The sequence below is a fragment of the Cavia porcellus genome, unplaced genomic scaffold (assembly GCF_034190915.1).
Source record: "Cavia porcellus strain 051 isolate PalLab524CR breed Dunkin Hartley unplaced genomic scaffold, mCavPor4.1 scaffold_32, whole genome shotgun sequence".
NCBI classification, from domain to species: Eukaryota; Metazoa; Chordata; class Mammalia; order Rodentia; family Caviidae; genus Cavia; species Cavia porcellus.
The window spans coordinates 45443175-45469839 of NW_026947515.1; the positions used below are offsets into that span (position 1 = coordinate 45443175).

The window sequence follows — 26665 nt, forward strand, 5'->3', positions numbered from 1 at the left end:
CCCCAAGGTGTTTTTGAAGGAGGACACAATGTTTCCATTCAAGAGAGTCCAGTGTCCTTGACATTGTTAGAAGCAGTCCTTCTGGGTAAAATTAATTAAGAAATATGTAAAAATTGGGGCTGGGGATTTAGCTTAGCGGTGAAGTACCTGCCTTGCAAGCAGGCAGTCGTGAGTTCGATCCCCAGTACCGATAAAAAAAAAAAAATATGTAAAAATTAGTATTAGTGTCATGGGAATCTGAAGACAATATATATTTATACTTAAAAAGGACTTTTGAAGCTATTTGTGTTGGGATGTAGGAGGAAGTGGAGTTCTTTAGGATATTCCACACAGTTAGATCATCTAGTGATGTATGTACGGTTTTTATGTGTAGCTTACAAGGTGCAAAGTTAATGTAGTACTACAGATTCATCACTTAGTTACAATGTGACCTTTAAAGGAAACAAAGATAAGATAACCATGGTTCCCCACGATTGTCTTTTATCTCCTTGAACAGAATAGAAAGAATTACTTTGAACTCTCTATCTGATAATCTGAGTCCAGTTTACACAATTTGGTGACTTAGCGAGACCCTATCTCAAAATTTAAAAAACCAAAACACCGAATAAAGAGCTGGATATGAAATCAGATGAAGGCCCTGATTTCATCTCCATTAACAAAGCAAAACCAAAATCAAAACAATAGCAGTAGTAACAACAAAAAGTGAAGCAATCCAAAAAACCCACAAACCTAAAATCAGAAGCCACAGCTCCTTTAGTTCAAATTCAAAACCATACTGAAGCAAATGATTTTGACAGTGTAAAACACTGAGTTAAGAGTTATCTTTGTGGGGCTGGGGATTTAGCTCAGCGGAATAAGTGCCTGCCTTGCAAGCAGGTGGTCGTGAGTTTGATCCCGGGTACCGATAAAAAAGGAAACAGACAAAAAAAACTTGTCTTTGTTTGCAGCACCCAGGAGGTTGAGGCACAAGGATCATTGTGAGTTCAAGACCAGTCTGAGTTACAAAGTGAGCCCAAGGCTGAACTGCACAGTGAGACCCTGTCTCAAAAACACCAAAAAAAAAAAAAAAAAAAAAAAAAGAAGGCAAAAAATGGAAACAAAGCATTTTGTAAATGAGAGGAGGAGGGGAAGAAAAAAAAAGAAGCAAGATATATCACGTACTATATTCTCTATGATGAATGTTATCATTATGTCTATCTAAAATATACCAATAAAATCTAAAAAAAAGCAAAAAATAAAAATAATTATCTTGGTTTATGAGCCAGGTGTGGTGGTGCATGCTTATAATTCCAGCACTGAGGAGGGTGAGGCAGGAGGATCACTGCAAATTTGAAACCAGCCTTGGCTACACAGTGAGTTCAAGGTCAGCCTGAACTGCATAGAAAGACCCTGTCTCCAAAAAACCAAAACCAAAAACCAATTATCTTTGTGTAGACAGTTAATAAGAATTTAAAATTATACCAATATAAATTCTCAATCTTGATGTCAAATGTGAATGTATAAATGCTGACTAAAAAGGCGTACGTTTTTCTTCTCCTTTGTGAAAGGTGTGTTTAAAAGTACTGGGTATAGTGGCATACACCTGCAATGCCGGCACTTGGGAAGAGAACCTGTCTGGAAAAAAAAACCCACAACTAAAACATGTTTCTTTGAGGTCATGAATGTCTGCTACCGAAAAGTAAAAGCTATCTTTGTTATAATATTAATTTAATTTAATTTTATTTTATTTGGGTCCAGGGATCCAACTCATGATCTCATACTTGCCAGGCAGGCGCTTAAGCCACTGAGCTAACTCCCCAGCCCAGAATATTAATTTTAAAATATTATTCATTCATTTGTAAAAAGTGCCTATTATAGGGCATCACTTTTATTCACTGGTTTTGTGTTAGTTTACCAATTTTATCTCACTGATTTATTGCAATAAGGGTATAGTCACTATTAGAAGACTGTGAGGATTCCCATAAAATTACAAACATAAAGAAATTTCTCTGTTAAGAATTTATTTCACATGTAAATTACATGACCATAACAGATTAATTTGGAAATACAATGCAGAGTGTGTTTGTTACTTTTCTTGTTGCTGAGACAAAATACCTAACACCTTCAAGTTAGAGGAGGAAAGGTTTATTTTGGTCCAGAGTTCATACAGGTTCAGTCCATTGTCAGGTGGCTCCAAAGTAGGGTGGTGTGACAGGAGGAAGAGGAAAAACAGCCCATGAAAGGGTAGACAGGAAGCAGCAAGCGACAGGCCCCCCTTCTCTTTTATCCCATCTAGGCTATAAACCTTTCGGGTGGTGCCACCCACACCTAGGCTAGGCCTTCCCATCATCCACATCCAGAACTATGATAAACAGATTAATGGGGTAATCCAGTACCATACACCCTTAATGCCAGTATCACACACCCTAGAACCAGCCACCTCTAAAAATCCCCACCTGAGAGCACATGGGGGGACATCTAGGTAGAAGCCATAAATGCAGAGTATCAATTTTTACTTTTGCATATGTGGGTAATCAAATTTCAAAAGATTAAATGATAACACTCTAAATATAGAGCTTCCCTAAGTATAAAAGCACTTTAACGCTTGTGTTAGTTTTCTGTTGCCTGTGATAATCGATTTGTACAGAGGGGATGTTGCCAGGGGTGATGAAGTCCCCAGTAGGTTCCTAGGTTCTTATGCGTGGCAAACAAAGAATTGCACATGGCACAGAAGGGTAAGGAAAAAGCAGCAAAGTGTAATACAATTCAATTAGGCCATGGTATACTTGTGCTGCTAGAAAGGAAAATATACAAGCACTGAATGCATTGGGTTTAAATTTTTAAAATGTGGCGCCAGGTCTAGGGTGCTTCCCATTGGGGCTTTCAGAATGTGATTCATAGCATATTGACAGAGCACTGAATCAAGTCAGCTGTGTCTACCACGCACACCCTTTCCCATAATTCACTTCCTTATAATTGGATATACGCAATGCAGTTCATATGCATGAAACTTTAATAAGCTCCAATGAAGAAAGGTTACTGCAGTTCACACCAGCAGGTTGGGCACATATGTGTCTGAGTTTGGAGTTTTAGAATCTTCCAAGGTAGGCCCAGTAGTCTTTGTCCTTTTTCTCTCTGCCTCCAAATAGTACACCTTTAGAACAGTGATGACAAACCTTTTAGAACTTTCTATGATGACAGGTAGCAGGCCAGGGCTGTAGCTCAGTGGCACAAGTGCCTGCCCAGCAAATGCAACATTGTGAGTTTGATTCTCAGAACCAAAAAAACAAAACCAAACAAACAAAAACACCCAACCTGCTGTGGCACATGGGTCACAGGTTCACCACCACTGCCTTAAGACAAAGGTCAGGGGTATGGCTCTGGGGTTACCAGGTGGAGGGGAGTACACAGATTTATTTTGGTTCAGAGTTTCAGTGTGTCAGCTGAGCCAACACTTTGAGCTTATGGCCAGGCTGAACATTATGGCAGAGAGTACGTGGTTGAACAAAACTGTTCAACATAAGACTGTAGAAATGCAAAAAGAGAGAGAGACAGAGAAAGGCAGGGGCCAGGGTCCCAGTAGCTCCTATAAGGGCATGCATCCAGTGACCTGCCTTTCTCTCACAGGACTTCCCCTCTCTTAAAAGTTTCCACCATCTCCTAATAGCACTGTCTGGTTGCCAATCAAGCCTTTAGCACATGGCCTTTGGGTGACATTTACAATCCAAATGATAACAATGAGATGACTCATAAGGTACCTAAAACATCTGAGCTAAGTATCTCCTTATACCTGTCCAATAGGCATCCTATGCTGGAATATTGAGTATATGGGGATTAGATGGACGTGGAGGGAAAGACACGAGGAAATACTGTTAAGCATATGGCTCTGGAGTCAAACAGCAATTGAAATAGTATCTCTCTTACAAGCCTTGTGATCTTGGTCAGTTACATTGGGCTGAAGGGCATCCTCTGTAAACTATGGGTAATGATGACACCCACAAGTTGGGTAGGAATCAAAACTGAGATCCTGATTGTAAAGGGCTCAGTACATGGAGGACACAGCATAAGTACTTAGCAAATAATGAGAGCTCTTGTTAGCTGATAGCAGTATCTTCACCCATCTAGGGAAATAAAGGAAACTCCAGGGCCAAGCATATAGTTCTGTGGGACAGAGCCAGCTTACCATGCATGAGGTTCTGGGTTTGATCCCAAACACACACACACACACACACACACACACACACACACACACAAAGATGCAACTCCAGAATCTGTGGCAGGAGGGCCTCAAGGGCAGCAACTATGGTAGAATTTGGGTAAGACACTGCTTATATATTGTCTATGCTTAGGGGCAACCTCTCCTTTCAACACTGCTCTCATTCTGGAGATATTCAAGGTACATCTCTAACTGCCTTTTCCTCTGTGTCTCACCCATCACAAGCCAATTAACCAGTCAACAAATGCAAAACATACCCCACCAAGGATTGGACTCCAGGAGGGAATCAGAGGAGGGCTGTGCACTTTCTTGCTAAGAGTGCCATCACTCCCTGGAATTCAGTCTTTACTAAATAACCACTTAGACTCTAGACTCATCAAGCAGAGAAATCCCACTTAAGAGTGCACACCAGGCCTGGTGGACTCTAACTTCAACCAATCTCCCTTTTGATCAGTGGTTTCATTGGCCACAAACACCAATGTGGTCCGAGCAGAGTGTAGATTGATTTCCAAGGTCACTTTTAACCTGGGGTGAGGGGAAGCACTCAGACTCTGTCCTGTAGTCTCCACTGAAGACAGCCGCCAAGCTCAGCAGTCTTTCCTGCCCAGCATACCTGGACACTTCTTCCCCAGAGCAGATTGACTTTGAAATCTAGGCTTCACTTCTACTTAGCTTGTGACCTTGGGAAATGACTTATTTTTGTGCAGTTTCTTCCATGTTGAGGTAGGATAGAAGAAGTAAAAGCTAGGTAGCGAGGAGACCTAGCCTGAATGAAATAATGCCTAAAAATTGTACTTTTAAGGACTGCAACTTTTGGGCCTTAGCTGAGGTTACCCCAAGGCATTCCAAGGAGCATTTCTTCGGTTAAATTTAGGTTCCTTTCCTTCCAGACCTGTCTTACCCAAAATTCCTCAGAAATACTGTAAGTCCATAAATTGGCTTGAGAAAATAAAGAGCAGAAACCTGATCCTAAAATAAAGGAACGGGTTAAGAGAACTCAACCTGTTAGGAAACAAAACAAACAAACAAAGGCCCATCCCTGTAGAATCGGAGTGAGAGGGTCACCTTTTCCTGAAGCTTTCACCCTTCATGAGAAGCATACACGTTCCCTTTTCCAGGAAATAAGCACCTCTCTTATTTGACCTTTAATTTCTGTCTAGTAAAGCCCTCCCTGTGCCATTTATAAGTCTTAAAAATTATTTTTCTGCAAAAGTCAGAAAATTTGAAAACTTACTTTATACAGTGACGGATTTGGTTCCTTATTGCAGCTTTGGGGACCCTCCCCAGTCTCATCCCAGTGACAATGCCAAAACCCAGTCTAGTGACTGTTACTAATCAGGAAGGGATAGAACAGTACCTATCCGTAGCAAGTTTTCAACATGTTTTAGCTTTGAGGATATTTCACTCACTTGGAAACACATCTCCAAACAAAACAGATAGATATATTAACCTACCCTAGTAATACAGGAAAAAGCCCCATTTAGTTATAGACTTATGGTACACTGACTAATCTTGGGCAAGTTATGTCTTGCATAGATCTCAGTTTCCGGGCCTGTGATCTCAGTTTCCATCATAAGACTTCATTGATCTAAATGATCCAGCAAACATTTATGGAGTTGTTACTGTCTCCTGGGTTCTTCTCTGGCCAGAACTGCTTTTGTAATTACCATGCACCCAGTAGATGAGCGCCCCTAGTGGGTGTGAGGGGCACAACAACAGGGGGAGGCTTGATTCACTCTGCTTTGAAAGTTAAGAGGGTCAAAGATTCACAGGTCGAAATGGCATTCGACCAAGATTTGAAAAACGATTCACTAGCGATGCTTTTATGCTGCCGTTCCCCTCAAATCCAAGCATTCGCGGGGATCACATTCGGAAAAGCAGCCCATTTCTCCCCTTTCACTGCCGAGGTCATCACGATAAACAGCCTCGTTGGCAGTTGCACCTATTCCCCAATTAGGGGTCTGGCTTGCGTCGAACTCAGCGCCAGGGCGGTCTGCTGTCCTAGCAGACAACAGCGGAGCATCCAACGTGAAGCTGCACAAGTAGCCAGGTGCTTTTCAGCAAAACTGCGACACCCGAGGCCCAGCTCTGTGCACCGCGACAAGCCCACTGGGTGGGCGCCCTGCAGTTGAGCCACTTCCCCATCCTAGCTCCAGGCGGGGGCTTCCTGGGTCTGCAGCACTCCTCCCGCGGACAGCGCCGGGCGGCCCAGACGTGCCCGAGCCGGGGTCACGAGTGGCACGCTCGCAGGGTCACGTGGGCGGTGCGGGCGCACGCCCCCGCACCCACGGGAGGGGCGGGGCCGCGGCTGGCCTCCCGTGAAGCCTAGCGCGGGGAAGGACCGGAACTCCGGGCGGGCGGCTTGTTGATAATATGGCGACAGGCGCTGCTTGGGAATCCCGAGGAGGCGGTGGGGCTGACACCTGGAAGAAGGGTCTCATTTCGGGCTAGTGCGGCGGTTTCCGAAGACCCGAAAGTCCTAGCCAATAGCTGAATGAGGGGATCCGGGCCCTCCCCGCGACAGTCCCCCCGCGCCCTCCGCCCGGACCCGGGCCCCGCCATGTCCTTCTTCCGGCGGAAAGGTAGCTGAGGGGCGCCGGAGGGGGCCAGGCCGGGCCTCAGGGGCGGCGGGGAGAGAGGGTGGTGGGACCGGTGGGCCTGTGAGAGCTTCCTCCAGGGCGACGGCGAGGCCCGCGGTCTCCGCGCAGACGCCCCCCGATGCCTCACTGTGTTCCGGGACTCTACCGGGAGATGGTGGCCTCTTCGCGGGAGGTCAGAAGGGAATTGTCGCGCTGGTCCAAAAGTGTGCAGAGACCCGAGGAAGTTAATGCTTATTTGCTTAAGAGCTGCTTTTCAGGATTTTTGTTTGGTGGTATTTTTTTCCCCCCTATATGCTGTGGATCAAGATCAAGAAAATCACTTTTGTACTTTATTATGGAAGTGTGTGACTTTTCCAAATATTGAGGGTTTAATGTCTAAAAGCAACACACGAAAATGCCTTCTTCAATTAGTACTATACCATATTGTAGTTTCCTCTTTTTCTTGGGGGGAAGGGGAGAGAAGGTCTACTGTTCCTAAAATAAAATTACTTATTATTAAGTTTCCTGTGGAAGACGACTACTTTTGATGAGTTGGCAAATTTCCTAAGCACTGGAAGCTTAACTTTATAAACGAGCTACGTGGGTTTCTGATTTTCAGTTGGGAGAGCTGTTAATTTTTAAGTTGAGGCAGCATGGTTCTGATCCCAGAGAAGGTTGTTGCATATCATTAAATACAAAACCAGAGTGAGCAAATGAGTCTCTTTGGCTACTATTTGTTCTGTCAATTCTTGTGCTTTGGAGAAAGTGTACCAGACAGGAACAGGTTTAGGGGAAAAAAAAAAAAACCACTAAGCTAAATCAGAGGAATGGGTTCATATGACAACTCTGTTACTGTGTAACCTCGGACAAGCAAGTAAACTCATTTTTTTTTTTGGTCTTTTCAACTGAAAATCAAGTGATTCCTAAAGGCCCCATTCAACACTGGCTAAGGAATTCCTCTTCATTAAAGACAGGGTGTTAGTAACTGATGCTAGATAAGTGAATGAAACTGGTAAATGGTGGGAAGCCTTATTAATAAGTACGTTTTGTATAGTTAATAGGTAGAGAGAGCTATACATAGTTAACTATATAATTTGAAGTGCTTAGGTTTTTTTAAAAATCATTTTAAGAGTAATGTTGAACAGCAGACTGTTGGCTATTCAACAGATACTTTTGAGCTTCTGTAATTTCCCAGGCATTGTGCTAGGTGTGCATGATTGGGCAGTCAAGACAAGGCCTGAACCTATGGAACTTAACTGTTGGCTGTCATAGAAAATAACTGAGCAAACAAATTGTGTGTGTGTGTGTGAGGGGGGAGATGAACTTAGAAACTGAGTAAAGTGTAATGAAAGAGTAACTTGAGAAACACTTTGGTTGGATGTTAGAGAAAGAACTTCGAAAATTATTTGGAAACAAAGCTAAAGGATTAAGCAGGAGGTAATTTAGAGAGACCTGGAAACACTTTAGGGACAAGAAGGAGGAGCATTAATGTACCTTCAAGAAGGGAGAAAGGGTACTGTTGTGATTGAGGTATGGAAAGACAGCAAGAATGAGACGACTGAAAACTTTATAGACTATGGTTAGGTTTTATTTCAACAGAATATTATTTTAAATGCTTTAAAAAAGGAATGATCTGACCTTATGTTTTAAAAAGATCACTCTAGCAGCTTTATGAAGACTAGATGTTATAAGAGTGGAAGCTGGAGACAGTCTTATTAGGGATCCTATCTAGACTTTTAAATACCACCTATGTTTTTATGACTCCCAAATTTGTATTTCTAACTTGGCTCCTCGCCTCTGAATCCAAACTGTTATCTATTAGTCTATTTTAAAGCTCTATCTGATAAATTTACTTATAATATCTAAAATTTAATTCCAGATTTAGTCCTTCTAAACCTGTTCATCAAATGTTGGCCTTTCATTTCTCAGGCTAAAACGTTAGTACCACTGGCACTCAGGAGGCTGAGGACAGGAGGATTGCTGTGAGTTCCAGGCCAGCCTGGGCTACAAATTGTAGTGAGTTTAGGGCTAGCTTGAACAGCATAGTGAAACCCTGTCTCAAAAAGACAAAAAACAAAACAAAATTTAATAAGCCCCCCATTATTACATCCTTGGAATTTCTCTTTCTTACTTCTGGTCCAGTAGTCATTCCTCTGTAGCTCAAGTGGTTAAGGAAGTCCTAGGAAGGAGGTGTCTTTTATATGTTAGCTTTTATGTCAAGGAGCTAGTGTTTTGAAGATTGAGGAAGCACATTTTGCAACGGCCTTACATTTGGATTTTATCGAACTCCCAACCTCACACTTGACAGGCAGGCGCTTACACCACTGAGTTAAATCCCTGGCCCTGGTGGTGTATTTTCAAAACAAATGCACAGAAGCAAATCCAGGTGTGTATGAGAACAGTCTATAAAAAGAGTTCTTAGTCAGTTGGAAAAGGGTGGATTAAGCAGTAAATGATACTGGTTATCATCTGGCAAAAAAATTTTTTTCTACTGTGTAAGCAATTTTTTTTTTTTTTGTAGAGAATCAGAAAGTAAATACTGTATTTCAGGCTTTGGGCCCCTTAGAATATCAGTTTTATTTTTTTGCACTGGGGATTGCTCCCAGGGTCTCAGACATTTGAAGCAAGTACTGTGTCAGTGAGGCATACCTCCAACCCCTTATTTGTGTAATTTTAAAGATGTGCAGAGTAGCGCCATTTTTTTTCACGTTCATTATGGTAATTGTCTAAAAACACTCATGGCAGGAAAACATTTAGATTAGAACTTATATTTGGGAAAGGATCTCGTAGTGATTCATAGGAACCTTAAGCTACATATGTAAAAGGAAAGAAAGGAAATAAAACAAAATGCTAGCTAGTAGTGATAGGTTAGGTTGCTTATGTAATTCTATGTATGAGGTGTTAATGTAGGAGATCTAATTGATAGAATGTTTTGAAGGTGGAAAAAGTGGAACTGTGAAGGCATATTTTGGTGGTAGATCACTTCTTTGGATGTGGCATGTAAGACAGTGTTAAGGATGAATTCCAAGACTTTTGACCTGAGTATCAGGTGGTTGAAGGTGTCAGTTAATGGTAGACAATGACAAGTAGAAGTAGGTTTGAAAAAAGATGATATATTCTCTGACAGGCAAATGGCTAGCTATATGAGTCTGAGATAAAAAAGATTTAGGCGGGGATATAAATTTAGAAGTTACAGCTTTTCTATGTTATTGCAAGCCTTAAAATTAGGGACCTCAATTGATGATTACTTATTTTATATATACATGTGTATGTACTGAAATGTTACACTGTAGTTCACAAATATGTCCAACTACTGTGTCAGTGAAGGCTAAAAATACATTTTTAAAAAGCTTAGGGAAACAAGGTGTGGTGGCACACATCTGTAATCTCCACTAAGGCAGGAGGATTGCCCTGAGTTCAAGGTCAGCCTGGGCTACCTAGTGAGTTCAAGACTAGATTGTACTAGAGAGTGAGACCTTGTCTCAAAAAACAAAATCAAGGGGCGGGGATTTAGCTCAGCAGCATATAAGTGCCTGTCTGACAAGTGCCTAGTTGTGAGTTCGGTCCCTGGTACCAAACAACAACAACAACAAACAATAAAACAAACCAAAAAAAAAAAAAAAAAACCCAACCAAAAAAGATTAAGGAAGATCAGCCAGGAAGTACACATGTATATACAGTAAAAAGAGACAGCCACCCTTTTTCCAGAAAACTCCCAGTGGATGAAGGAAGTGAGGTCAGCAATTGGGTAAATTGAGAAGGAGCGGCTAGAAAACCAGGAGCAGAGTGGAGTATCAGGAAAGACATGACGGGTTGATGTTTCAAATAAGAGATTCACTTGCTTGGCAGTTGCCACTGCGAGGGATGCAAGTAGCAGTCACCCTACCACATTTTCTTATTTTAGCTTCCTGACAACAGTGATCAGTACCTGAGATATCTTGCTTATTTTTTCCATGAGATGATCTTACATTTTCCACACCCTTCATATAGAGGTCTTTTCCTTTCCTTTCCTTTTCTGTTTTTTTTTTTTTTTTTTTTCTCCTTCTGTTCTCTCTCTCTTTTTTTTTGTACTGGGAATCAAACTCAGGATCTTGAGCTTGCCAGGAGTTGCTGCCTTCTCTTCTGTTCTCTTTTTTTCTTTCTTTTTCAGTATTGGGGACTGAGCCCAAGGCTCGGCACTCTGAGTTGCATCCCCACCTGTTTTTATTTTTTGAGATCGGTCTTACTGAGTCACTAGATTCCCTAGTTTGGGCTGAAACTTGTAGTTCTCCTACCTCAGCCTTCTAGAGTTGCTGTGATTAAAGGCACATGTCACTGACTAAATGTAGACCAACAGGCAAGGGTTGCTGCTCTGTGTGTGTGTGTGTGTGTGTGTGTGTGTGTGTGAGAGAGAGAGAGAGAGAGAGAGAGAGAGAGAGAGAGTCTCACTACGCAATTCAGGCTGGCTTGGTGCTCTCTTCATAGCCCAGGCTGCTTAGACTGAAATGATCCACCTGCCTCAGCCTCCCAAGTGGTGGGATTATAGGTCTGTGCCACCACACCAAGCTAGGTTTGATGGTTTTTCTGTGATAGATCTTGGGTCTCTCTGACATACACTAGGCACTCAAATGGTTGGTGGATAGACTTTCAACTTTTGATGTTTAAGAGCCCAAGTAGAGAGATGTACATGTTTGGGGATTTATTTCAATAAGCTTTTGATAAGACAGTTTGTTGTTGGAAAAAAGAATAGTAAAGAGGGTTAAAAATAGTATTCTGTCAGATACTGTAATAGAGTTTACACTTGGTTTAAGCTACTGTGTACCTTCCTTTTCTGGGTGTTACGTTAGCTTGTCTGCAATATTCATTATTTTGTGTAATAGATGAAGGATTATATGATCATTTTTGAGACAGCTTGTTAGACCTTAAATGTTAGAAATTTAGAATGTTTGTAACTTTAGATGTTTGTATTTGATTGCTGTGAGGGAAATACAAAAGAAGTAAGATACACTACCAAAAAAATCTTTTTTCTTTTTTTCCATGAAGCTTGTAATAGCCAAGTATAGTAATGACTTGTGGTAATAATAGTTAACATTTACCCTAAATTTACTCTACTAATTAGTTGTCAGATGCCTTTTACAAGTACATATTGTTTCATGAGCAATCATACAAGGTTTTATGGTTGACCTAATACTATTAATCAAGGAAATTTAAACCTAGTGAAGTAAAGTAACTTTTCCAGGATTGCATGACTAATAGGGGGCAAAAGCAGAATTTGAACACTGGTATTGTGACCGTATAGTCTCTCCTTATACTCTTCTAATTTTTTTTGTCTTTTTGGACTGCTGTTCAGAGGTTACTTTGTTGGGTAAACCTTCTTTGACCATCACTCTTCTCTGTCCCCCTGTAAGAGTCCCCCTTTGAATACTTACCTATCAGAATAAACCCCTGAGTTTCACGGTGTGTAGAAAAGATCTCTTTGGCTACAAAAGTTTGTCATGACACCCTTTTGTCTTGCAGTGAAAAGCAAAGAACAAGAGAAGACCCCCGATGTCAACTCAATTAAAGGTGAGTTTAGCTGACATTTCATTGTACTCAAAAGTGATGAGCTGGGCATGCACACCTGTGATTCCAGCACTAAAGAAGCCAAGGCAGGAGGATCATCATGAGTTCGAGGTGTATGTGGTGAGTTCAAGACCAGCCTGAACTACAAAGGGAGACCCTGTCTGAAAGAACAGCAACAAAAAAGTGCTTAGCTTAGCATTTTAGCACTTAGCAAGGTGCTTAGCATAAGCTCTTTAATCCTGTTATCTTCTGCCTTGTTTTATAATTATTTATGATTGATTGTGATGTATATCCCTCTTTAACCTGTATTTTCTTCAACAGCTAACACTTAATAGGCTTTTACCAAACACTGATTGGCTGAACTAGTGATTACAGTGAACTAGTACCCTCATCATTAATCATGAATTTGATTGTTCTCTAAAAGTGATTAGTTGACTTTATTTAGTAAAGCAAAAAATGAAGGCTACTCAACTAGCAGTCTGACAATTGTGAGAAAACATTCCTATAAGGCTTGGTTTTGTGTTTATTTAGAAATGTGGATGATTATGGCTTTCATTTATTACTTTGGACGAATGGCCTTAATTTAAAATGTGTTCATAGTACTTTGTTGGCATCAATATATTGTCTTTATTTATAGGGTAGAATGTGCTATGTTTAGATTGTAATCTCTGCTGTGGATTTTTTTTAAATTTTATTTTGTTTTGATTTTGAGACGGGCCCTTGTTCTGTGATTCAGGCTGACCTTAAACTCACTCCATAGCCCAGGCGGGGGATCCTCCTGCCTGAGCCTCCTGAGTGTTGGTATCACGGGAATGTACCACATACCTAGCTTTCCTATGTTTTTGACTCGTTAGTTCTACTGTATAGAGATGGGAATGGGAAAATTAGTTGGAATTACTTATAAATTTTATAAATAGAACTTTTTTACATAAAATATGTGGATTGCTATGTAGATTTTTCTTTCCAGTGTTTATGTGGCCTGTATAGTTCATATATTCAATTTGTCAAAGAATAATTATAACTTATTACAAAATTCGTGTTAAGGAAAAAATAATTACCTTAAAACCTTGTCTACTACTGATATTGTAAAATCAACTGGATTTCACAGTTAGTTCAGACTACCTTCTCTGTGACTGGCATTGATAAAGGCTAAAAGCCCATAGCAAGCAGAAGCTTGTGAAGAATACATCTGATTGTAGTAGAAGAAAGGAACTTTGATGGTTCAGACAGTTAGAATAACTGTCTTCCCAAACATTTGCCATTGACAGTGTAATCCTGGGGAGTCATGTAATTTTCTTTCGGAGTCTTCATTTGTAGAACAAAGGGATTGCCCTTGCAAATTTCTTAATCTCTAAATTTAAACTCTGTGCTAAAGAAGTCCATGTATACTGTCTTGGTAACAGTCTGTTCATCTCTGTTTAACAGTTACTGACTTAACCTTAGGAAAATACAGAGGCAGTACAGGAAACAGCTCCTCGAGAATTTTACAGATTGATTACAAAGTTAGTTACAGGATAGTAGCAAATCGAGCAAAATAATAATAGCGGTTACTTTTAGAATACCTCTTCTAGATATTAGACAAAAACTTGTAACAGTGAACAAAAAAGACTTGCATTCGGCCTTTATGACAGTAGCGAGGAAGATTAATTAATTCCACAGATGGTTTGGGCTGGATTGATAATGATAAGAATAAAGAAATCTTGACAGATTGGAAAAATATTAGGGAAAATGAATAGAGCTTTGTTATTGATAAAAAATGTGAGGGAAAGGGAAAAACCATTTCTGATTTGCCTAACAGAACCAAACTGAAATTATATGTTCAGTTTAACTATGTTGAATAGGTCATACATTTACATATGTTATACATATAGTAATTTTAGGGTCTGAGTTTTTAACTAAAGGTAAGAGACTAGCAGCCCTAGACTGAAATCCTGTCTATCGGAATGGTTCTTTATTGCTCATAAGGCAAAATATTTACTTTGTGAGGAGGCTGGGATAAAATCCAGAGCCTCACACATGCCAGGCAAGTGCTCTAACACTGTGGTATATCCCAACCCCTTATTTAACTTCTTTGCATCTGTGTTTTCACTTCTAAAATGAAGAATATGAGTCTTGATGGATTATTGTGAGAGAGAAATGACACAACGACTCAAAAAATGCACATAGAAAAACCAGTATAATGCCTGGTAGATGGAAGGTTCTCTGTTGGTAGCTATATTGCATAGTTTTTTTGTTTTGTTTTTCTGTTTGAGACAAGGTCTCACTCACTGTGCAGTTCAAGCTGGCCTTGAATTCACTTTGTAGCCCAAGCTGGCTTTGAACACACAATAATCCTCCTTCCTCAGCTTTCCTAGTGCTGGGATTACAGGGGTGTGCCACCATGCCCTGCTTATTATCTACTTTTTAACATAGTAGGCACCCAGTGGTGAAGTAGTCAAGTTAGGTGAAGTATGTTGAGGAATTCAAAAGAGTTTGGGATCAGCAAATGGTTTCTGAAGTGTAGGGATGACCTCATGGAAATGAAACTTGCTAAAATTCGAAGAATAAGATGTGTGCTAATTGCTTTCTCATCACTGAGATTCTGTACTTGACACGCAAAGTTAAAGGAGACTCACAGTTTGTAGATATGTCAGTCCATAGTCAGCCGGCTCTCAGGCAGGCCCCAGGGCAGAGGGGAATGGCAGAGGACAGACAGCTCATAGCGTGGCAGTGGGGAGCAGAGAAAGATGAGGGAGGAAGTGGGGAGCGATATACTTCCAGCCATGCCCCCAAAAACCCACCTTCCCCCAGCATCACATTTAGTTATAAACTCATCAGTGGGCACACTCCCATGATCCCATCACCTCCCAAAGCCCAGTCTGTGGGTGTACGAGGCTGGGGAGGACATCTTGATATAAGCCATTAAAAGATGAATGTGAGCATGGCTGGTGGCACATGCCTGTAGGCCCAGCACTTGGGAGGCTGAGGCAGTAGGATCATTGCAAGTTCAAGACCAGCCTAAGCTACACAGTGAGCTCAAGGCCAGCTTTAACAGCATAGTAAGACCCTGTCTCAAAAAGACAAAAGAAAGAAAGAAAGAAAAAGATAAAGTTGAGTGAAAGAGAAGGTTGTTTCTCTTTTCCTTAATAGCCTTTTATTTCTTTTTTTTTTTTTGTCTTTTTCATTTTTTATCGGTACTGGGGATCGAACTCACGACCGCCTGCTAGCAAGGCAGGTGCTTATGCATCTGAGCTAAATCCCCAGCCCTTAGCCTTTTATTTCTTTGAGTAAACAGAGTCTGCCAAAAAAAAAAATGTATACACACTTCAGGAAAAGAAAAACTTGTGGTAAATATTTTAAGACTAAATTTATTGAGACATCATGAGATTAATACAAGTTATCTTTGGCGTCTATAATTATAAGAGGTACACAAAGTGATGACCCTAGCTTCCAGATTTTTATTAGTATAGAGAAGTGCTGCATGGCTAACCTTTGTTATTGAGATTGCTGCACGTGCATCTTCAGTTTTTCTCTTAAGGACTGGCAGTGTAGTGGGTTTTCTGCAGTATATGACATTCTTTAAGAATGTCACCAAAAGGTGACATCATCTATTGGAAAACATTATTCTGTTTTTCTTGTCCTAAAGTGTGTATTTATTTATTTGGCTGACTCCATATATTGGGCAGAGAGACCTTCAGACAAGTGGAGGAAAATTTTACAGAAGGATCGAGATAATGTTATTGAGAGTTGTACAGACTAGAAAGAAAAGTTGAAACAAAAACATGGCCTTTATGGGCTTTTGAACAGGACACTGATTATGTGCAGTGTATATGGAAAGTTAGTCTGGAAGAGTTATGTGGGATGGAGACCTTGGAAGTTCTTTTATGATAGAAGGACTTGCACTAAGGATGTGGTATTGAAAATAAACACCTTGAAGAAAAAGACAACAGATTTTGGCAAGCAACAGATAAGAATGGGATCACAAGGTTAAAATTTAGAGGCCAAGTAAAATGGACAAAACTGACGTAGAAAGGAAAATTAGTTAGTGGGATATGTGAGTAAGTTGGGTCCAAGATGGCAAAGTCAAATTGGGAATGCCCAGATAATTAGAGATACAGTGCTTGGCCCTGGGTCTGAGAGGCAGGTCACGTGTTCCCTAGCTGTTCCACAGAGGCATGGCCTAGGGGTTGTTGCTAAGAGTGTCTGCACTGAGGCATGAGTAAGACTCTCCCTGGAATCAGCAGTTACTCTGGTTTTACCTATTTTGCAGACAAATTATGGCAGGTATTTTATTGTTTACTGGGGACGGGGTCAGAGAGAAAAAGAACTTATGGGTTAAAAAACTTGGAACGCTGTTATTTTAGCAGTGAGTGAAAGTTTGAGAATGAATGTGCTTTCTATCAGAACTGCCTTAGGAAGAAGGGGAATCAAGGAAGGAGACCATTATCATCAGTATGTATTTAATAAGTTAAGGAGAAATAAGCAGATAGAAATTAGAGAGACCATGTAAGACCAAGGCTAGCAGCCAGGAGGAGGAAAATGTGAGGTACTGGTTCAAACAGAAGTTGGCAGTGGGGAGCCTTGTACAAATGAGTTAATAGAATTTTACATTATCTTAGACTTTTTTTTTTTGAGACGGCTTCACTATGTGGTTCAGGTTGGTCTTAAACTCACTATGTAGCCCAAGCTGGCTTCAAATTTGTGATAACCCTCTGCCTCAGACTTGAGTGCTAAGATGATAGCCATGTGCTACCGTGCTCGGTGTTATCATAGACACTGAATTAAGAAACAAAATCTTAACACTCCCGTAGAATCTAATTTGTAGTTTTTGTCTGTACCAGAGAACTAGCTATTGTTTATAAACTTGTTAACGTGATTTTGTTCCTTTAACTGAAAATAAAAAACGAAGCTTTTTTCTGAAATTGAACAGTTTGAAGGCATTTATTCTCTGTGCCTGGCTATTGAATGGCTAGCAAATTTAAATAGTAAGCAGATAAAGATATTCATGTTCTTATATGCGTTAACCTATAAACTCATCTCTTTAAGAGTCATAGCCTTCATAAGAAGTACTGCTTAGTATTACTCAGATTCTGCATCTGGACCTACTTGCTGAGAGCACTTAGAAAGGGTGCTAAGTGAGATAACTTTAGTTATCTTAGAGTATTTATCTTGAGGTGTGGAATGTTAAGTGATTTGTTTCATTTTTGTCCCTCTTGCTATAGCAGTGCACTAAGTTGACATGTCTTTGTTGCAGTTTATATATGGAAGTTTGCCCAAAGCCTCATGCGCTCAAAGGTGGGACTTGGGAAGGTGGATCAGTGAGGATATGACCTGGAAGAGTACATCTCTGCTTCCGGGCTGCCATGAGGTGGATAGCTTTCCCCCACTAGCTTGTGCCATGTCTTCCTGCCTGAGAGCCTGCCAACTATGGAGTGAAACCTGAGTCAAAATAAACCTTTTCTCCTTTAAGTTATGGGTGTGGGGTATTCTGTCCCAGTGACCAGGAAAGTGACCAAGACATTCTTAAAACGTTTTCACCACCTGGGCATGGTGCTCATCTCTGTCAGCTGTTTGGGAAGTTGAGGGAGGAGGGTCATAGTTAGAGACTATGCTGGACAGTTAGGGAGAAAAGAGCTATAGCTTCCTGGTAGTGTTTGCTTAACATTGGTGGAGGCACTGTGTTCAGTCTTTAATACTTAAAGGAAAAACATACTTTAGTAAGAGTCATTAAACTGGGTGTGGTGGCACACAGGTTTATGTAATCTCTGGAGGCGGAGGTGGCAGGATAGGGCTGTGAGTTCAAGGCCAGCCTGAACTACAAAGTGAGACTCTGTCTCAAAAAAAAAAAAAAAAAAAGCCAATACTTACATGACATAATTAGAATAGAATTTTAACTCAGCTGTCGTGACAAAGGCTTGCTTTGACAATAATATTGAACAGTTTCCTATTAATACATTAGTAGTAAATTCTTTATTCTGAAATAAAAAAGATAATGCTAATGTTTTTCAGACTGTTAAAAAAAATTGACGATATTGAAGATTGAACCCAGGGCCTTTTTACTGAGCTACTTTCCCACCACGGTCTTGCCAGATTGCTCAGGCTGGGTTCAAACTTTTGATATGCTTAGCTTTCCAGAGTACTGGGATTGTAGGAGTGCATACCACGCCTGGCCAAAAAAATAACTTTTTAAGTAATTTTTTTCTGATGTAGGGGGTAAAACTGAGTCTACCTTACCCTTGTGTGATAAGCACACTACTTGTGAGCTACATCCTTAATCTATATTTTGTAATTTTAAGTGTGCTTTTGGGCAGCTTGAATGTTGATATATATTTTATTAGATGGCGAAATTTTGTACCCAATTAAAAAATAAGTATACTGAGGAATATTTTTCTAGGTTTTTTCTCCTTCTAAGCATTGTGCAGTTTTAATTTTGCTTCCAAAGCAAATAAGGATTAAGGAATTGAAAAAAGTCCGTATTTCAGAATGCTGTCTGAGGTTCTCTCTCTGTTTCATTTTTTGGTATACTACTTTTATTTATAAATAATATTTATTTATAAAATATAAATAAATATATTTTTATATTATATTAAAATATAAAAAATCATAAATATGTTTATATATTTATTTATAAATAATATTATAGTGTTTTCCTTCCAATTTTCTGCTGCTTGATTGAATTACCTTTCATCTTAGTTGTTTTTTGTTATGTGATGATTAAACAAATTATTACAATTTTTTTTTTGGTACCAGGAATCAAACTCAGAACCTTGGTCTTGCCAAGCAGGTGCTTATACCACTGAGTTATATCCTTGGCCCAACAAATTTTAATTTTTAAAGTTTTCTTAAAGTCCTCGTAGAGTTATAGACTACCAAATTGTGCTGAACTTTGTGTTTAATTTTAACATTTTTTTGAAATATTATAGCGTCAATAGCTGTACATTCCCCACAAAAAAGTACTAAAAATCATGCCTTGCTGGAGGCCGCAGGACCAAGTCATGTTGCAATCAATGCCATTTCTGCCAACATGGACTCCTTTTCAAGCAGCAGGACAGCAACACTTAAGAAGCAACCAAGCCACATGGAAGCTGCTCACTTTGGGGACCTGGGTAAGTGACTTTTTGTTAACTTCTCATAGAGGAAGGAAATGAGTACAATATGTGGAATTCCTGTTATAGGAAACTAAACTATATTGTTGGAAAGGACTAGAAAAATATACTTAAACTAAAATAACAGCAACACATACAATGGGGAGTACTGTTATATTCCTATAAATAAAAAATATATAGTATGGCCAGGAGGAGAAATACATTTGACCACTAATTAAAAATGTATGAAAAATATGCTTCACTTTGGTAATACAGAAATGCAAATTAAACAGTTAAAACACATTAGCATATATTTAAATTTGATGAGTTGGATGTTTTCATAGAGATTCAGGGAAATGACCACTCCCATTTAATGATGATATCAATTGGTAAAGACTTTTTGGAAAGTAGTCAATTTGAAAATATTTATTGAAGTATAAAATATAACTGGGAGTGGTGGCATAGGTCTGTAATTGCAGCTACTCAGAAGGCTGAAGTAGGAGGGTTGCAAGTTTCAGGCCAGGCCAAGCAATTTAGCAGCATAAGAGTAAAAAAGGTCTGGGGTATAGCTCAGTGGTAAAGTACTTTCCTAGTATGTGATGACCCTAAATTTAATCCCTGATACTACAAACAGTGTACTTGTGGATGTGTCTTTGTGGAGGTGTATGTGTTTACATATGTGTGCCATTTGGACAACACTTCTTTTTCCAAGATTTAGTCCTCAGATATGCTCATACATAAGCACAAAGATATATATGAAAGTATGTATAAGTCTATTTATAGTAGTATTGTTTGTGATAGCAAAAAATGAGAAACTATAATAAATATTAATAGAAAAGTAGTCAAATTGTGGTGTGCTCATAACACAGAATATGGTATAGCTATTTAAAAGTCTAACAAAGACATTTAGAGAGCTAGGTGTGGTGGTGGTTGCCTGTAATCCCCATACTCAACGGCAGGAGGATCACTGAGAATTCAAAACCAGCCTGGGTACATAGTGAGTTCAAGACTAGCCTGAACTACTTAGTGAAACGTTGTCTCCAGAAACATAGACAAATTAATTAACTTAAAAAGCCATGCAACAGTGAACAAAGTAGGTTGAGTGCAGTATATAGTAAGATCCCATAGTAGATCTTTGAGTAGTTGTTACTCAAATTTCTTCACTTAAAAAAACTGGGTGAGTAGTGTAATTCTAGCACTCTATAAGGCTGAGGCAGAATTACAAGTTTGAGCCCAGCCTGGGAAATTTATTGACTTGGTGAAACCCTGTTTCAAAACAAAAAATGAAAGACCTGGGCTGTTCCTAAGTGGGAAGTTCTGAGTGCAATCTGTAGTACTACAGAAACAACAAGGACAGCAACAATAAAAAACACCCCAAAATTGCATGTCATATTATTATAAGATGAAAAAAATGCATGAATGAATTGATTCTAATAAAATTTCTCCCACTTTTGACATCTGTCTGCCTAACATTTATGTATAGGCAAAGCCAGGGAGAATATCAGCATCTTTGTGGGTAATGTGCAGCAATACATTGCAAACAAGGTGCTTATTCATTATAAAATATTAATTTTTGCTAGATACATTTCTGCTTGGAATGTAAAATGATATAGCTACCTTGGAAAATAGCTTGGAAGCTTCTTACAAAGCTAAACATGAAGTTACCATGTGACTCATTAATTGCACTTCGAGATATTTATCTTGAAGAAATGATAATATATCTCTATACAAAAACTTATACAAGAATGTATGTCTCGGGCCGGGGATTTAACTCAGCTGTGTAAGGGCCTGCTTGGCAAAAGTGAGGTCTTGAGTTTGATTTTTGGCACAAAAAAAAAAAAGAATGTATGTCTTAGCCTCCGAGTGAAAAAGTAAATGTCCTTCAACAGGTGAATGAACTGGTACGTGCATATCCTAGAATACTCTTAGGGTTAAAGAAGTGTAATCTCAAGGGCATTCTTCTGAGACAAAAGCCAGTATCTACAGTGTAGCATGATTCTGTTTGTATTTACATCCTTGAAATGACAAAATTAGAAAAATGCAGAACAGATTAGTGTTTGTCAGAGGTGAGAGGGTAGATGAGTATGGTTGTAAGAGAGGCAGCAAGCACCCTGTGGTATTGAAACTTGCTGTGTCTTAGCAGTAGATATAGGTAGATACACAAGATAAAATTACATAGGACTAAACATCTAGTACAAGTAATGAAGCATATCTGTGTCAGGATCCTGGTATATACTGTAGTTTTGTAAGATATTACCATGTGGGCTTCACACACAGGCTAGGCAAGTGTTCTACTGTAGAGCTAGACTCTTAGCCTTTCAAATGATCTTTCTATGTTACTTTTTATGAGTGCGTGTAAATCTATAATTAAAAGAAATGAACTGTTTGTTTTTGAGACAGAATCTTGCTATGCAGTTCAAGCTGGCCTTGGACTCACTTTGTAGCCTAGGCTGTTCTGAAACTCCCAAAGATCCTCCTGCCTCAGCCTTCCAAGTGCTGGGATTACAGGCATGTGCTACCATGCCCGGCAAGAAATAAACTCTTTAGTTAAAAGAAATTATAAATCTTTGGAAAACCAGAACTTCCTTAAATTCGTGAAGTGATGTCAGAGTTGGACATCACTTGGCAATAAGATGGTTACTGAGGATGATGCCACATAAGGATGCTTCAAAGAAGTAGATTTGAATATCAAAGAATTAAGGAAAGCCCTTTGGAAAAATCTGTGAAACCATCAGTTAATTTTATCAAAATGACCCACTTTATAAGATGCTATGAAGGTCAAAAATTTTAACTTTTTTGTTTATTCTAATCGTTAGCTTGTGGTTATAGTAACCTAAATTTAGCTAAAATAAATGTAACTTATATCAAGTTTAATTTTTTAAGATCCCAAAGCTATTTTTCATTCTGTTATAAATAATGCTGAGACTTCATAAAATCTTTATTTATCAGCAGTTTCACTCCAGCATAATTACCTACAAAGTGGTTACTAGATTGAAGATTACAGTTTGCTAATGATTTCCTATGGATGTCTGAATGCTCTACTATAAAGATCTTGTCAATTTATATTATTACCAGTATGTGAGAGTGTTGCCTGTATACTTCTGTTTGTTAGTTTTTGAAAAATCATTTTTCAATATGATAGGCAGAAATGTTATCTTGTATTCATTTGCTCTTTTCTGGATTGACTGATTTTGTCTCTTTAAGACAGGGTCTTTCCATGTAATTCAGACTGAATTCACTGTGTGATCCAGGCTGGTCTTAAGTTTGTGGTGATCTTTTTTTTGTGTGTGTGATGATCCTCTTTCCCTACCTTCCAATGCTGGGATTACAGGAGTGCGTTACCCTACTCAGCCTCTTCTAGGTTTTTAATGAGGTTGAAGACTTTTTCATATTTGTAGTGGCCCTTTTTCTTTGGGAATAGTATCATAAGATTTTTTTTTCCTTTAAGAAAGTACATAGTCTGGGGCTGGGGATTTAGCTCAGTGGCACAAGTGCCTGTCTGGCATGCACAAGATCATGAGTTTGATCTCTGGTACAAAAAAAAAAAAAAAAAAAAAAAAACACATGATCTGAATTGCCTCTAGAGGAAATATAAAGATTGAGTAATAAAGTGCTTTTTAGTAATTTGAGTTTTGGGCTTTTTTTTTTTTTTTTTTGGCTTAGAAATCAAAATTACAATATCTTCAGTTCTTTATTCATTTTAATTGCCTGGAAATAAACTTTATCCTAAACCTCTGATACCACTATTGCTAAAGGTAATTGAAAGTCTGAAATTGTGACTCAGTTACTGATTGTTTTGCTTATTTTAGGCAGATCTTGTTTGGACTACCAGACTCAAGAGACCAAATCAAGTCTTTCAAAAACCCTTGAACAAGTCTTGCATGACACTGTTGTCCTCCCTTATTTCATTCAATTCATGGAACTTCGGAGAATGGAACACTTGGTTAAATTTTGGCTAGAGGCTGAGAGTTTTCACTCTACAACTTGGTCCCGAATAAGAGCACATAGTCTGAATACAGTGAAGCAGAGCTCACTGGCTGAGCCTGTCTCTCCATCTAAAAAGCACGAAACTGCAGCATCTTTTATATCTGAATCCCTTGACAAGAGGTTGGAAGATTCTTGTCCAGCCCAGTTGCTTATGACTCACTCAGAAGGAATTGACCTGAATAATAGAACTAATAGCAGTCAGAATTACTTGCTGCTTTCCCAAGAATGTGACAGTACCCATTCTTTTCATCTTGAAATGGCCAGAGCAGGAACTCATCCAGCTTCCATGGAAACTCAAGAATCCTCCTCTAGACTAACAGTAGCCGGTAGGAACAGTCCCTCTTCTCCACTGAAAGAATTATCAGGAAAACTAATGAAAAGTAAGTATGTGATTTTGTTGTTTCTCTCTCTCTCTGTGTCTCTTACTGTCTTTTACAAAACAGAATTTAAGAAGAGTGAATTTGAATAGTAACTTTTTTTTTGTCTTTTTGAGACAGCCTCTCACTATGTAGTTGAGGCTGGCTGTGAACTCACTTTGTAGCCCAGGCTGGCTTCAACTCACAGTGATGCTCCTGCCTCAACCTCTGGAGTGCTGAAATTGCAGACCAGTTGTGGGCCACCATGCCCGGCTGGAATAGTATATTTTTTCCTGTAAGTTACAAATTTGGAAGGAGTGGATAGAAAAGGAACCGAAAGGTTACCTAGAATCACTATACCTACTCTAAGAAGTTTGCAGAATTGACGAGTGATGCAGGACTAGATAACCTGCTTTTCCTTTCCACAGACTTGGAAATCAAACCATTATCTGGGGAGGGTTTTTTTTTTTTTTTTTTTGGTCTTAACTTTGATTATTGTGGCACACAGAGATGTATGCTGTGATTCCAGCTATTTGGAAGTCCAAGGGCAAAAGGATCACGGATTGAAGGTGAACCTGGGCAACATAGCACCTCATTTTTAAAAATTGTAGTTTTATTTTATTGTCCTTTGCTGATAAATTTTTTGTTTGTTTGGTTTTTGTCTTTTTCCTTTTTGTCGGTACCGGGGATCGAACTCGCGACTGCCTGCTTGCAAGGCAGGTGCTTATGCCGATGAGCTAAATCCCCAGGCCCCTGCTGATAAATTTTTAAAATTATTTTTTAGTTGCCTGTAGCTGTTGCCAGTAGGTGATGTTTATTGAGTTTTGTGCTGTGTTTGTTTGAGTTTTATTTAACAGTTAATGGTTATATGAGGTCTGTATTATCCTGTTTACCTTACATATGAGAAAACTGTGACTTAGAAAGCTTAAATAATTTGCCCTAGATTATAGAGTAAGTAATGAGTTAGACTTGTAACTCAGGCCTTTTGACCACAGTCTCTCTTTTGCTCTTGCTCTTTCCTTTGTTATAGGGTATCAGTTTAAAAGTGCACATTCTTGTTCCTTTATTGAATTCTAATTGAACAGCTTCTGTGGTTTTTTCTTTTATCTATTCTGTGTGTGTGTGTGTGTGTGTTGTGTGTGTGTGTGTAGCATGTGTGTAGCATGTGTGTAGCATGTGTGTTTAGTGTTTCTCAAATGGCTAGGTGATTTTTTTCGGATCTGTCTTTTAGCTCATTAATTTTTTTCTGAAGGTGATCTACTTTACTGTTGAACCAACTTTAGCTTTTTTTTTTTCTTTTTTTTGAGACCGTTTCACTATGCAGTTCACTATGCAGTTCAGGCCTGCATGAACTCACTTTGTAGCCAGGCTGGCCTTGAACTCTCAGTGATCCTCTTGCCTTAGTCTCCCGAGTGCTACGATTACAAGGCTACCATGTTATTTTCTTCGTAAAGTTACTCAATTTTAAATTCTTTTTTCTCTTTTCTTTAAATTAGCTTGATCATTTTTCATAGTGTTTTGTTTCTTTTACCATTCATCCCACCTTTGATTCCATCTTTTATTTCTTTAAATTTATTAAATATATATTTAGTGTCTAGTATACTCTACCATCGATAGTTTTGTGGTTTTCATTCATTGCGTCCTTACTTCTTGAGCTCACATTCTTGTTGTAGTGTATGATTTCACTGGTTTTTGGCTGTGAATGTGTTTTGTGAAGCTTTACTTTCATGCTCTGACTGAGCTTAACCCCTTGTGTTGTAAAGTTTTACTTATGGGTGTGCTTTAGCTGTATTGTTTGAGGTTTCAAGTGTGTTCATATTTTTACTTTTTCCATGTACCTGGGACCTACTTAACTGCCCTACTGATAACACTTTCAACTAATTTCTTATTGGTTTTTTTTCACGCCCTAAATCCATGAGAGTACAGTCCTGGTCAGGGATTGTCAAAGGAGATTTTTTTCTTTCTGGCACCAACATACTATTGTTTACCCATCTGAGAGAGGTTTTTTTGTTTGTTTGTTTTTTGTTTTTCTCTCCCCTCAGTTAACCCACCAAAGATAATACCTGGGATTCTGACCTTAGGCATGCTTTTATCCTAATTTTCTTTTTTGGTCCCTGGGCAGCTGCCCTTAAAAGTGCAAATTGCCAAGTTTCCAGAAGCTGGTGTTTTTTTTTTGCCTCAAATGTGGCCTCTGCCTTTCAGTGTTTTTTATCTGTCTAGATTTGCAGTGGTTCCCACAAAATCCAAAAGCCTTGGTTAACTAGAGTTATTTTTTAACTGAACAAAATATGGCCTGACTTTTTCCTTTTCAGAATATTTTAAACTTTTGAATTTTTTTTTTTTCCATGTGTAGAACTATTTACAAGTTTCTTCAGTTTGTGACCTTTTAAGGAACTGTTTCACTGAATTGCCAAATTTATGTTTTGGTTTTTTTGGTACCGGGAATCGAATTCAAGCCTTTGTGCTTTCCAGGCAGGTGTTTATGCTGCTGAGCTATATTATGTACTTTCTTTTGTACCCTTTGAATCATCTCCTAATTCCTTATACAATGTATGTGCCATTTAAACAATTGTTGTAGCGTGTCATTTAGGGAATAATGACAGGAAACATGTTGTTCACTTTCAATGCAGAAATACTATTTTTCAAATTAAAATTATGGGCATGTAATTATTCAAAGGATTCCCCTTTTATCTTTCAATCTATGACTTGCAGTGGTATCTGTCTTTCATTCCTGATGGTTGGTAATGTGTTTTTGTATTTTCTTTGTCAGAAAGTAAAGAAGTTTGTCTGTTTTTTCAAAAACCAGCTTGTGATTTTATTTTATTTTTTTTTGTTGTCTTTCTATTTTCAGTTTATTACCTGCTCTTTATTTTTTACTGGGGACTTTGGGTATGTTTATGTGAGGAATTATCTCACTTGTCCAGACTAAAACCAACCAACTGA

The 26665-nt window shown here is 39.0% G+C and overlaps 1 protein-coding gene across 1 annotated transcript in view; it reads left to right on the forward strand.

The window, feature by feature from the left end:
- The first annotated feature begins 6507 nt into the window (after positions 1-6507).
- Positions 6508-26665, forward strand: part of Akap10 (A-kinase anchoring protein 10) — a 79034-nt gene continuing 58876 nt past the window's right edge. Inside the window, exons 1-4 of the mRNA XM_063242225.1 lie at positions 6508-6777; positions 12271-12318; positions 19218-19400; positions 23189-23746. Coding sequence (XP_063098295.1) covers positions 6690-6777; positions 12271-12318; positions 19218-19400; positions 23189-23746 — 877 coding nt within the window. The 5' untranslated portion in view covers positions 6508-6689. The remainder of the gene's footprint in view (positions 6778-12270; positions 12319-19217; positions 19401-23188; positions 23747-26665) is intronic.